Source organism: Haemorhous mexicanus, chromosome 12, assembly GCF_027477595.1.
Source record: "Haemorhous mexicanus isolate bHaeMex1 chromosome 12, bHaeMex1.pri, whole genome shotgun sequence".
In the NCBI taxonomy this organism is placed as follows: Eukaryota; Metazoa; Chordata; class Aves; order Passeriformes; family Fringillidae; genus Haemorhous; species Haemorhous mexicanus.
In genome coordinates, this window is record NC_082352.1 from 12,041,905 (window position 1) to 12,054,528 (window position 12,624).

Sequence of the window (12,624 nt, forward strand, 5' to 3'; positions counted from 1 at the left end):
CCAGTAAGGTTGTTTTTTGTTTTGTTTCAATATTTTACAGCAAAAATAATTCTTTGGAAGTGGATAAGGGAAACTTCTGTTTGAAAAGATGCTTGGCAATTCCTTTCTTAGCAGTGGCTTCAGCCACTGGGGTTATCCAGTCAATGTCCATGAGTAGTCTGCATCATTTGAGAATATGAATAATTGTGAATATCTGGAATATCTAAGGCATATGGCCAGTTGAGCTTTGGTCAGTCAAACATTTCTTCAGCTATCAGGGTAAATACATTTTTATAGCTTTTAAGGAAAGAATCTTAATCCTATGGAGGAAAGGGCTGGTATATTGCAAGAGGGAAAAATGTTATATTCCTGCAAATATGTGAACGATGTGCTTTGCAAAAGGAATGTGACAGAAATTTCATGTGGTGTGTTCTCTTCTTGGAGGAGTTTTTCTTTGGGGGAAAAACTTTTGCAGGTGATAGCTGTTCTGAGGAGCATTCCTCTGTGGCTGTGAAATGAATGTGGGCTACAGAGCTAGAATGTTGATGACCTGATGCCAGTGGATGTGAGCTGAGATGTTTTGAGTGGGGACTGCACTGAAGATAAACCCAGCTGGGCTCATTTCACTGTCTAAAACTTGAACCATATTCCTTGTTTGTTTCTTGAATATCAAGAATTGGAAATTATGCAGCATTTACATTTCAGATTGAATCTGGAATCTAGAAAGCCAGCATGACTCTGGCTGTCAGGGGGCAGCACATCTCTGGATCCTTAAGAAACAATACCTGTTTTGGAGTAGAAGCTCTATGTGTGTTTTTCAAGGCAACTACTAGTTTGGGATCTTTTTGGATTAAAACTTCTGACATGCTGGTCAGGAATTACTCTAGTTTAAATCCTTTTTCTTTCTAACACATCCTCTGTGTTAGAAACAAGGATGTATTTTTGTAAAAGCAATAAAACAACAGGCTCTTAAAAGCTTGATGGTCAGTGACCCTCAGGCTTTGGACTATTTTGTTCATTGCTTTGGTAAACAGAGGGTTACACTTGGTTTTTGCTGTTAATGCTGCCTTTGTGTTGTGGTCTCTACACTTCCTTACCATTTTTCATTGCTTTGTATCAGCACATCTTCCCTCCCATCTGCTCATTTGAGCTTTCCAAGGTGTCAGAGCAGTGAAAGTGCTCCAGAAAGTACAAGTAATTTCTTTGAATCTGGAAGGGTAGTTTAAGAAGCCATGAGCAGAATTCTGTATGACACATAAGGAACAAATTTATCTTTCTTTTTTAACTTTGTATTTAAAGTAGGGACACTGTTGATTCTTGTGGCAGCAGTTGAGGTCCTAAAGTAGGGTATAGATTCAAATACTTAAAGTGTATTTACAATAAAGGTTTCCAAACTTAGAGTTACAGTGTGCTGACCACTCACTTCTCCCATTTGGATTTCTGAGGGTTTTTTAGCCGTATTTCTGCACTTCACATCATAAATGTATGCCTAATACAATGGAAGGTTTAGTCCATGTGGACATATTGTCCTAATCTAACCATCAAAATGAGAATTCTAGCTTCTTTCATCACACATAATTTCAGGGTTTTCTGATGCAGATGCATAACTGAATAAGATTCTGTGTTCATCATATAACCCTCAGGGTCTAGACCATATAATGGTCAGGACCTGAGAACATACAAAACTTTGCTAAAGTTTTATATTTCCATTTCACTGAGTTTGTGGTGGGGAAATTAAATTAGACAAACTCCTCAACTGTCAGTCTGTTGCAGCCTGAATCATGTTTTCATGAGCAGTGGTTTGAAAGCTGTTATTCCTTCTCTTCATTCTCACCCCTCACACTTCTTGCGGCTTCAGAATGAGGAGAAATTATTTTTAAAACAACCTCTAAGCACCTTGTGATACAAGTTATATTTCAATCAGAACAGATATTTGGTGTCTTCCTGTCCTAGTAAGTCTGCCTGGTGTGGATTTTTGATTTTTTTTCTCCTTGTTTTGTAGTATGCAATTCTACATACATTAAAGTACATTATTTTTGCTTAGTTTAATGAAGCACATGAAATTGTGAGTCATGAGATTGAGTCATGGCAGTTTAATACCAGTAATAGGAAGCAGCTTGGTTGAGGGTGATTTTCTGCTGAAATTAGTACTATAAAGTATTAATATATTGCTATTCATTTCATGATGATAGATGTGGGGTTCAGATGTAGCATTTTTAACTTATTCATCAATATATATAGAGTGTCCATAAATAAATGCTGTCCATGTGGTGAATGGCTAGAGAAATAGACTTCTTCTTGCCTTTTCCCTTAAAAATGTTTTGAAATAAAAATGTAGAGACTAATGGCAGGGATTGTTCTAGCATCCTTTTTTGCAATCTATGCTTTTAACTTGATCTAAGCATGTAAGTGAATATTTCTGCTTGGCAGACAGTTGTGCTGGTATTCACACATTAATTTATATTCATTATGAAATGTTTTTTAACCTTTTCATGGCTTTTCATGAGCGAGGTTGTGCTGCAAAGTTTGGTTTTTTTGCATAAACTTCAACACTGAGCTGCAACACTGATTAGCAGAATAGAATCAGGGTAACAGAGATGGGGGATGGCTGTAACTCCATTGTAATGACAATAAATGGGATGGCAGGAGTACACACAGGGTCCATATGCAAGCAAGAAAATTAAGAATGTGCAACTTTGCAGGCTCTAGTACACTTTATTAAGCTGTGAAAGCACTCCAGATCAAAATAGTAGTGATAAGAGTCCGTTTAAAAAATAGGGAGGTATAAAAAATTTTTAATTGATGAAATATTTTCCTGAAATCAATGATAAAAACTGTCCAAAGCCTCCAGTGCATAGTATAGGCTTTAAGATAGACTGGCTTGGACAGTAGGAGCGGGCTGTAATAAAACTGTGTGTAAAGTGTTATCAGCTAAGGGCATGTGTCTTAGAGGTATGAAGGAAGAAGAATGTGCCCCCCTGCCCCCGCTGTGGGGGGATTTCCCTGGCACGGAGGGACGCTCCTGTCCTGTCCTGGGCCGGGCCGGGCGGGCTCTGGGCCGGGCGGGCTCTGGGCTCTGGGCCGGGCCGGGCGGGCTCTGGGCCGGGCGGGCTCTGGGCCGGGCGGGCTCTGGGCTCTGGGCCGGGCGGGCTCTGGGCTCTGGGCCGGGCGGGCTCTGGGCTCTGGGCCGGGCGGGCTCTGGGCCGGGCCGGGCGGGCTCTGGGCTCTGGGCCGGGCCGGGCCGGGCGGGCTCTGGGCTCTGGGCCGGGCGGGCTCTGGGCCGGGCCGGGCGGGCTCTGGGCTCTGGGCTCTGGGCTCTGGGCCGGGCGGGCTCTGGTCCGGGCGCGCTGCCGCCGGGTGCCGCTGGGTGGCGCTGCCGCACCGGCCGTGCCCGCGCCGCGCTCGCTGCGGCCGGCCGAGCGTCGGGGTATGGTTTATCGGCAAAGGGCACGGTGAAATGTGTTTAATGTATTCATCTCCGGCCCAGGCAGCCATTGAATGCCCTGCAACATGCCCTCTCACAGCTCTGGCCTGTTGACTATGCTTATTTGGTGTAATAATTAGCAGAAATTCTCGCTAACAGCGGTACTTACCAACACCTCGCATTTTCCTCTGTGTTTTTGTACGTGATGGATTGTGCATTCTATGAATAAAGTTAAGCGGGTCACAGCCTAAGCCCTGTACAACACAGCTATTTTCTGCACAATAGTTCTGAATAGATATATATTAACTCCTTTTTAATCCCCGTGGTGTGTAATGCAAACAAATTCGAGTCTTTTTGTAATAGGCTATTGAAAACTTGTAAGCACGGAACACTTGTCAACTTAAAGAACAAAAAAGAAAAAAAAAAAGAAATGGAATGAGGAGCTACAGAAAGTATAGTACAGTATCTGTTACCAATGGCTTCAGGAGCCTGTTCTGGTGCTTCATGAGGTTTGGTACAGCTCACTGTCCCTTGCTCTAGAGAAACAGTTCTCATCTCTTAAAGGTGATCTCTCTGCTGCTGTGATGCTCAAAGTTCATCTGCTTGGTATGAAAGGGAGGGAGCCTGAGTTAAACAGTACTTGGGGTTTTTTGCACTTTCCTAGCTGGAAGCGGTTGTGATGGAAATAAAAAGAAAATGTTCCTGAATAAATGCTGTGGGCAGGGATCCTCATCATGGTTCTTTCCAAATGGAGGGCCTGATAGAGTTAAGGATTCCCAAAATTATTAAGTAACTCTAGTCTTAATTTCAGCTAAACTCCTAAGTAAAAATTTAATGGAATTCTTATGTAATGAATTTGCTCAACTAGCAGTGGTTTGAGGCATATTTCACATGGAAGTTCAGCTCTGCATGGAGACTATCAAGCCTTTGTCACTAGTTTAATTGGGAATTGCAGCATGTGTAGTGCCAAATGTGGGTCATAAGCTCTTGCAGTTTTCTGTTACTTAATTTTAAAATCCTCCCTTTGAATTTTTTTTTTAAATCCTACATAGTTCATTTTTTTTTTTCATTCAGCCCTTCTTGAATTCTAGTTACTGCTGAAGCAATTCCATTGTAGAAGGGGAAGTAATACAGCATGTTAAGCCAGCAAATAAGAACAAAGGTGGGTTGGCAGCTTTCTTTTAATGTCAATTCCTTGCCCTCAGCCTCCCTTATTAATGCAACTGAGCTGCTGTCACTCAGATGGTTTTACACAGACGTGCAGGCTACGTGTCAGAAAAGGTGGCCTAGATTTTTGAATTTCAAGTTGAGAGTACTCCAACATACAAAACCACTGTATCAATTTATAAACTGGTTGACTCCACTCCTTGTAGGCATTGTGAAGGAAGTGAATTTTATTTATTGTTGTCTTTGACATATCCTCTAAAGAAACAAGAGAGTTTAGATTTTAAGGTGTCTGCAGTATTTTCAGTTGCATGGAGCCTTTCCTATGTGCCTTTAAAATTATGATTGCTCAGAACAATCCTTCTCTTTGTCAAGTTGTACTTCCACATTAGGATTATTTTTAGTGTGCTTGTATCTCTTTACATGAAAGATTTTTGTTTGCTCACTGTTCCTTCACTTGTACTTGTTTACCATGGGCTTTTTTGATAATGTTCTTATCATTACATTACAATATCACATACAGATGTTTACTTAAAAATACAATCAGAAGTTATTTGGTGCTTTTTCTTTATTGAGTCATTAATGGATTCAGTTTTGATTCTCACCACACAGTTCATTGAACATGTCTGCATTTTCATATCAGCCTGCTACAGCATTAGTATGTTGGGGATCAGTATGGCTGCCCCTCTTCTTCCTTTGTTTAGACAACTAATCCAAGCCATTCTAGAGTTAGTACTCTTGGCAGGAATTGTTTATTTATTAAATTTGGCAGAAGAAACATGCAGTAGTGTAAGTCTAGGATGTTTTGTCAGCAGAAGGGAGCAAGTAGGACAAAGGAGAGTTGAAATGGTTGAAATCTGGAATGGTCCTCTATGTGCCAGCCTCGCTTTTTCACCTTCAGAAATCCAGCCTGTGTTTGAGAGCAACATGGAGAAGGGAAGAGATTTTTTTGAAAAGATTTGTTATTACTGTACTACTTCACATTCTCAAAATACAGGCAGAGGCAGCAGCAAGACTATTCAGAATATCAGACCAGTTGGGAATGTACGTGTATGGGAAGAAAGGACAGGCAAGATTTTCCCTGAACGAATGTACAAGGAAGACTTAAATAATTTTAATGCATTTCCATTTTAAGTTGAGTGGTGCTGCTCTGCAAAATAATACCTGAACATTGCAAGTGAGGGGAAAATTTAACGAGAAATAAGGTCTGTATATGCAAATAATAGAAATGAAAACTGAAAATTAAGTATTAGCCTTTTCATAAGTCAGAATAGCTTTATTAAAACAGCATTATTTGAAAATGGTGGAGTTCTTAAGTTTGTTCAACAAACATATTCTTAAGCAAAATGTTGATTTGCATTATGAAATTTGCCTGGATTTGGCACAAAGAAAATGTCTTAACAGAGATTTCCTTCTTTCAGAGCACATCAATGTTCTCTTGTATTTTACCTCTTAGTGTACCTTAACATTATTTACGTTGTGCAAAAATGGCTTAAGAATAAAATGTGAGTAGCCTTTCTTTTAGCTGTGGTTCTTTACCCTTTTGATAGTGCTGTAAATGTTCTCAGTACTGGGAAATACAGATCCCAACTAACTCCTGGTTTTTGGATTCTGAGCCAACAGAGAATTTCTAACACCAGGGTCTCCTGGTTCACTGACCACTGGTGACTGGCAAAGTGATAAATCAAAACCAAACTGAGGAATGAGATGCATCTACCTTTCAGTCAGTGTGGCTCTGCTGCCTCCAGTTTATTTGGTTAGGCTGTATGTGCAGAACTTCTTAAAGAAATATGAATGGTTCTTTGAAGTCTGATGGTCTAAACAGTTTGGGAACCACTCATTTAGAAAAACTTCCAGACTTGATATAAGACAAAATTCCCATGAGGGAGAATTCAGGTTTCACAGAGGTGTCTTCTCCAATGCCTAATTATCCTTTCTTTTCAGTTGTGCTCCCTGTTTCTGGTCTGAACTTGTCCAACATTTCAGACCCTGAATTTTGCCAGTTGTTGGCTGCCAACTTAACATTTAGATGTTAGCTTTCTGTTCCCCATGTGGCTTATTTTGGAGACTGTGAACAAAGCAAAGCCTTCAAGCTTCAAAATTAACCAAGTCTGAATTGTTCACTATGAGGTGTTTCTTTAAATGACTTTTGTTGAAAAAAATCCCTTTTTTCCAGCAAACTATATTGCAATATCTTTCTTTAATTTATATGCCAAAATTCAATCCAACAGTATTTCATTGATAGTTGTCTTATTACAAAGTTGACTCAACAACTGTAGTATTTAGGTTTTCTTAGTGAGTGTTTCCATCATTTAACTGATGGTGTAGTGCATGCAAAGTTAGGGAATTAGTATGTAATAAATACAAACCAATGTCTGTGCATTTATTACAAGATTTTATGACTCTTAGAATCATAAAATACCAGGTTGCAAGGGGGCCTCAGGGATTCTCTGGTCCAGTTGGTAAAATGTTACAAATTGCACTGCACCTCGCTGAATACACTCATACAAATTTTATGTTCAATTGATGTGCATAATGTGATCTCTAATTTTTATATCCCCTAAAATACATTGTTAAGTGATGCAACTGTATTAACATTGTTCTCCTGTGTGTCTTCAAATCTGAATTCTCAGTTGTGCTGTTTGGGAAAGATGTTGAGAGTGAATTCACTGTAACCATGATTACACATCAGTGATGGTTACCTCTAAATTGTTTTGGGGAGAGGAGGAAGAATTCCACAAAGCTTCTGCTCAGGGCCTCCTCTAGTGAGAAATGTTGGAAGGAAAATTTGAGTTTATCATGTCCTTGAAAAGGGCAAAGCACAGAGATGGAAGAGCAGAGGCAAGAAGCATGAGGCAAGAAGTCTGGTGCTGCTTCTGCAGCAGGAGCCCAGGGAACTGGCATGGCCCTTCCTTTGGTGCATTTTTTGGCAGTGATTTTGTTAATTGTGGCACATACTCTCAAGAATTATCTTGTAAATGCCTCCTTTAAGATATACATCATCTGTGTGCCTGGTGAAATGTGGCAAACAGAAAATAAAAGTGTTCATGTAATACATTTCCTTTTATCTGTAAGGCTTTAAACCATCTTCCTGTCTTTTCATTCTGCAGTGAGGAATACAGTTATGCATTCTGCAAATATGTCCATATGATATCTTGGAGGGCTCTAAAGGCCTTCAGATTTCACAAGTTTGTAAGTGCTTTTAGACTTTCATAGTGCTTATTGTGCTAATAAAACTCTGGAAAATAATTTGGTTCTGTAAAAAATACCAAGAATCAACAATTTTGTAATGGCCTGCGAAGATGTTCAAACACTGTGTAATGGGCATGACAGCTACAGTATGTGAAATTTAATGCTCTAGCTCCTTATTGATCTTCCTTGTAGCCCATTGCATGGCACATGCATTTGCACTTAACACCTGCTCTTTCTGCATTAACACTATCTGCTGCACTGTCATCGAGGGCAGGCTAGAAGCTGCATTTGATGCTAACCTGAAGTATTTAAGGAAATATCTATATTTTTTTTCATATCCTTTTTACTTCACTTTTGACTGCTTTATTTTCTGGGCGTTATTTTAACACTTGATTTTCCCCCACTCCCCTTTTTAAAGTGTTCTTATTAAACATTGGTTGCTTCTACCATTATGTATCTATATATTGAGACCAGCAATCATGCCAGGCTTATTATTTTCTGGAAGTGATGAAAAGCTGCAAAAAAATTTAGTTTATCTTTGTTTTGCTGGTAGTTCTGAAAAATTCTATCAGTGTGATCTGCCAGTGTTTGTGTTGGAAAGTTCTTTGTCTATATGTGCAGATGTTATAAGCCTGTGGCAAAGGTTCTAAATCTGCATTTCAAGCTGTCAGCCCTTGGGTTTCAGTTTGGAGGTCCTTGTCTGTTCTGTGGTTATTGGTCAGTGTGTTTGCTCTTTGCTACATTAATTAGGTATTGAATCCCAGTGACGTTTGTACAATTCCACATTGCAGATATGCAATATTTCCTAAAATAAGGTGGACATTCTTTATGTTTCTTTCTGTTTCCTTGAGGCCTTCAGGAATAAATAGCACCATGTCAGCATTATTTTCCATTCTTGAGCATAATATGCAGTTCCTAGGGCTACAGAGATCTAGTGCCATGTGTCCTGCTAATAGATTTCCATGGGAGTGAGGAACCATCAATGTCTTCATGTTATTAGAACATGAGATGAGCAGCAACACCAAATGGATCATTGCTGCCATGTTAACCCTTGTTATAGTTTTTATTTTATCTGTCTTAAATCTTTGTTGAATCTTGTCTGTCAAGTACTGTTGCTTAGTATTTCACAATTGGTCAAACCCCCTTGATTTCTTGGGACTGGGTGTGTAGGGGTGTTTTTCCTAAATGATGCACAATCAGTTATTGGTAGCAGGCACTAAGGTTTCTACCTCCTGACTCTTTGGAGATGAGCTGGTTAAGAATTGCTAGATTAAGAAATCTGGTCTCAGAATCCAGTGGCTATCTTTTAGAAACTATGCAAACAGTGACATGCAGACATGCCTCAGTGTCCTTATCTGTTCATAAGGAGTCCCAGCCATGTTGGGCTAAACACTGTCCTAACTGTGTTTCCTTAAGTGCATGTGTGATCTTGTGTCCATATGTATAAGAAGAAACAAAGAACTGGAGATCTGGTTAGAATTTGATAATTTCAAAGTTTGAATGTTCTTACTTTTCCCCTAATACATAGAGCTGACCCATTTATTACTGGTGCCTGCTGCAAGAGGATGCACAAATGCTGGGAGGGAACAAGATGTGGGTGATGTTATCAATATGCTTGCAGTGGTGGTTGAAGAAGTAGAAGTTTATTCAGAATTATACAGAGGAGCCTTAGGGACATTTTGTCAGCCCAGTGTCTGTGCTTGAACTATTTATTACTTCATATTTTTGTTATGATTCCTTACAGTGCTAATCCATGTGTGACAAATCTACACTCAGCTAGGTAAGGAAATTGCCAATTCTGTTCCATTAACAGCCACTGGCCAAAGGAACAATGTTCCTGTAGGTTAAAACAACAATTAAGGGGCCCTTAACACTTCAGGATGGGGAAAGAGGGGATACTGGCAGCAGACATTTTTCACACATTGCTAAGCTGCTTCAATGCATAAATTAACTCTTAGTTCAGTTACATCAGTGGAGTGTGTTGTGCATGCACATGACTGGTCTGTGTGTGTGTGAACCAAAACCTGGGCCTGTTGATTTATGAGAAAGGGTAAGAGAGGTTGAAATTAGTAAGCAAAGCCTAACAGTACCTTTGCAGCAGAGAATATCAAACAGTCTTTGTGACAGCCACTCACAGATGCTGATGTAAGACCTGAGGTCTTGGCATGGCAGTGGATTGTTCATTACGTCATTTTTTTTATGCCCAGGTCACTTGAACTGCATTTTGTTACTTCTGTAGCTGGACCTATTTGTTCAGTGGAAGAACAGGATTCACTGCAGTTATATTAATTAACAAGTATAATTTATTGTAGTATAATTAGCAAGTGGATACGAGGAGCATGAAATATTACTAGACCATCACAGATATTTTTAATATGAGCTTGTATAGAATAATAATAATGATAGTCGTACATATTTTTGCCCTTCATATAAAAACGTTTTTGATTTATATTAGGGGGGCAAGGAGATCAGCTTGTAGTGTGCAGGGTGGTACAGTATGGTCATATGTCTACCAGTATTTTGGGAGGCTGTAATGTCAAATGTGGCACAGACAAGGTTTTTGCTAAGTCTTCATTGTAATGTAGAGTAGACTAGCAGTATACCATTTTCATGTCAGTAAACGGTGCTATAAAATTGGCCAGTCCCTTAAGATCTTTTGATGAGTAGAGTTTACAGAAATAATTTGAAGAAAAAAAAAGTCTGAAACCTAATATATGTGATAATGGAGAAATAAAAGCTGTAATGGTACATTTAGGATGTATTTTTTATTACTTAGGTTCATTTCTGACATAACTTGTTTTAGTGAACCACTTGAATGATCTTGGTAGCTATGAAGTTTTAATAGCTAACACTTGGAAAGCCTTGTGGTTTAAACAAATGTCAACTTCAAAATCACATTCCTTCCTCAAGAAACTATCCCAATTTTATTTTTTATAAAAGCCCATACATGTGAAAGGCCATTAGGAGGTAATGTTTTAGAAGTTCCTGTAAAGTGGTGACTTTTTTCTTGATGGGGTCTTAGTACTGTGTCACAAAATTTTTGCTTTATGTTTCATCTTCCTCCTTTATAAAATTGTTTATTAAGCATTTTAGAGCACTGGCCCTTTGCTACATGCAGGATTTGAAAGAAATCTCTTTTACTAGAGTTCATTAAAGAGAAGAATGAAAGAGAAACACAACCCTAATGGACATTCTTATGTGGGTAAAAATGGTAAGGAAGGAGAGATTTTTGAGAAACCAAAGGTTTGCGTATGAACTGTGATTCAGATCTTTCTTTGATGACAGTGGGCATTCTCAGGCATTCTAAACCTGGTAACCTTTTGGAAAACAAAAGACTATTGGGAAAAACTGTTGGAGAAGGAGGTGCTACTTTCTTATGCTTTCAATAGTGTCTCTTTTTGCAAAAACATTGGATTGCATTAAAAACAACCAAAAAAATCAATTGTTTTACTAGTTCTGGTCACAATTAGTCTCAGAAGTGTAAAAACTGCAGCAGTTAGCAAACTTTTTAAGATGAAAAAAATGGGCAGTGTTTTAAGAACTTCTGATGAAAAGAGTTAATGCAGAGGAGCTGTTGTAGGCTGGGGGTGGAGATGGTGTTCCAAAGCTGCTACACCATCCTCTCTGCACTGTCACGTCTTTGCTGTGTTTCTGTTGCTTCTCTTGCTCTGTGACAAAGCACCACATCTCTTGCCAGGAAAAATAAGCAATACATGTATAGTGATTGAGAGATTCCAACTATTAATATTCCACTTGCTGAATTTTGCCACCATCTCATTAATAATCTCATTTATTATTAATTAATGAGCAGAGATTCATGTCTGCAGAATGTTCATGGCGCACCCTAAAACTGGGCATTTGTGTTTCTGATCTTCACTGCAGAGTCACCTAAAATAGCTCCACTAAGACGCACAGCAGCCCACAAAATAAGTGTTTGCAGAGGTTTTTGCCTTTCTGAAGGCCCAAGATGAACACTTTACAAAGTTTCTAAAGTAGTGCAGTGTGTGGTGACAGGGATGGTGCATATCAAATTGTCTTTCGTGTCTTGGCATCACTAATGTCTGTGTAAAAATCACATTGTTTTTTAAAACATTAAAAAGATAATCTTGCTATCTGAATAAACTTACACTGTTGATAATTTTTAAAATTTAAAAATCACATCTAGGGAAATGCCTTTTAAGAAGCCTGACACCTTCAAGTAAAGGCATTTTTTTACTGAGGGTGTTATATGTTTTTACTGAGAGGGTTGTGTTTGGAGAACCATTAAACAATGCTTATGTAACACTGCTTAGACTTTCACATCAGCCAGCTGGTAGAGTCAGATACTCAGTTTTTCTTTTTTTTTTTCACTTTTTGGAGGTATTAGTGAGTAGCTTGATGTTTTTGACATCTCTGTGACAGCTTCTTGCATAAGAGATGAGCAGCATGTTCTACCACCCAGCTGTGTGTATTAGTCTGCACATCAAGCTGAAGAGAGTCACTTAGCCAGATCTGACAATCAAATGTGAACTACTACTACCTATACACAAGAGTGCATTTTAATGTTGTGTGCTTTTTGCCAAGAGCCTGATATTTGACAAAGAAATTGTCAAAATCTCTCTTCTTCCTGCTTTTTTTTTCCCCACTGATGTGAGTCCATGTTAAAATATCTTATTTTTTTCCCTGCAGTTTAATATGGTTTATCTTACAGATAACAAAGCCAGTCTAATGTTTTCAGCAATTTCATGTAATAAAATTGTGGTAATAGAGGAGTGTAATTGTTTTAGAAAATGCAGGAAATCAGTGTGTCATTTCCTGCCAACTTAATCTGAAGTTTCAAGCTGCTGGGTTTCACCAATGACTTCATGTCAACATCCCAACAACCT

General features: G+C 38.9%; 1 protein-coding gene across 5 annotated transcripts in view; it reads left to right on the forward strand.

Moving 5' to 3' along the window:
• Nucleotides 1-12,624, forward strand: part of FTO (FTO alpha-ketoglutarate dependent dioxygenase) — a 221,445-nt gene that overhangs the window by 24,948 nt on the left and 183,873 nt on the right. The window contains exon 1 of one of the 5 annotated variants that reach the window (XM_059857112.1): nt 4,473-4,565. The exons of the other annotated variants lie outside the window; for them this stretch is intronic. Coding sequence (XP_059713095.1) covers nt 4,539-4,565 — 27 coding nt within the window. The 5' untranslated portion in view covers nt 4,473-4,538. Of the gene's footprint in view, nt 1-4,472; nt 4,566-12,624 lie in introns of those variants that run through there. 5 annotated transcript variants of the gene reach the window in all.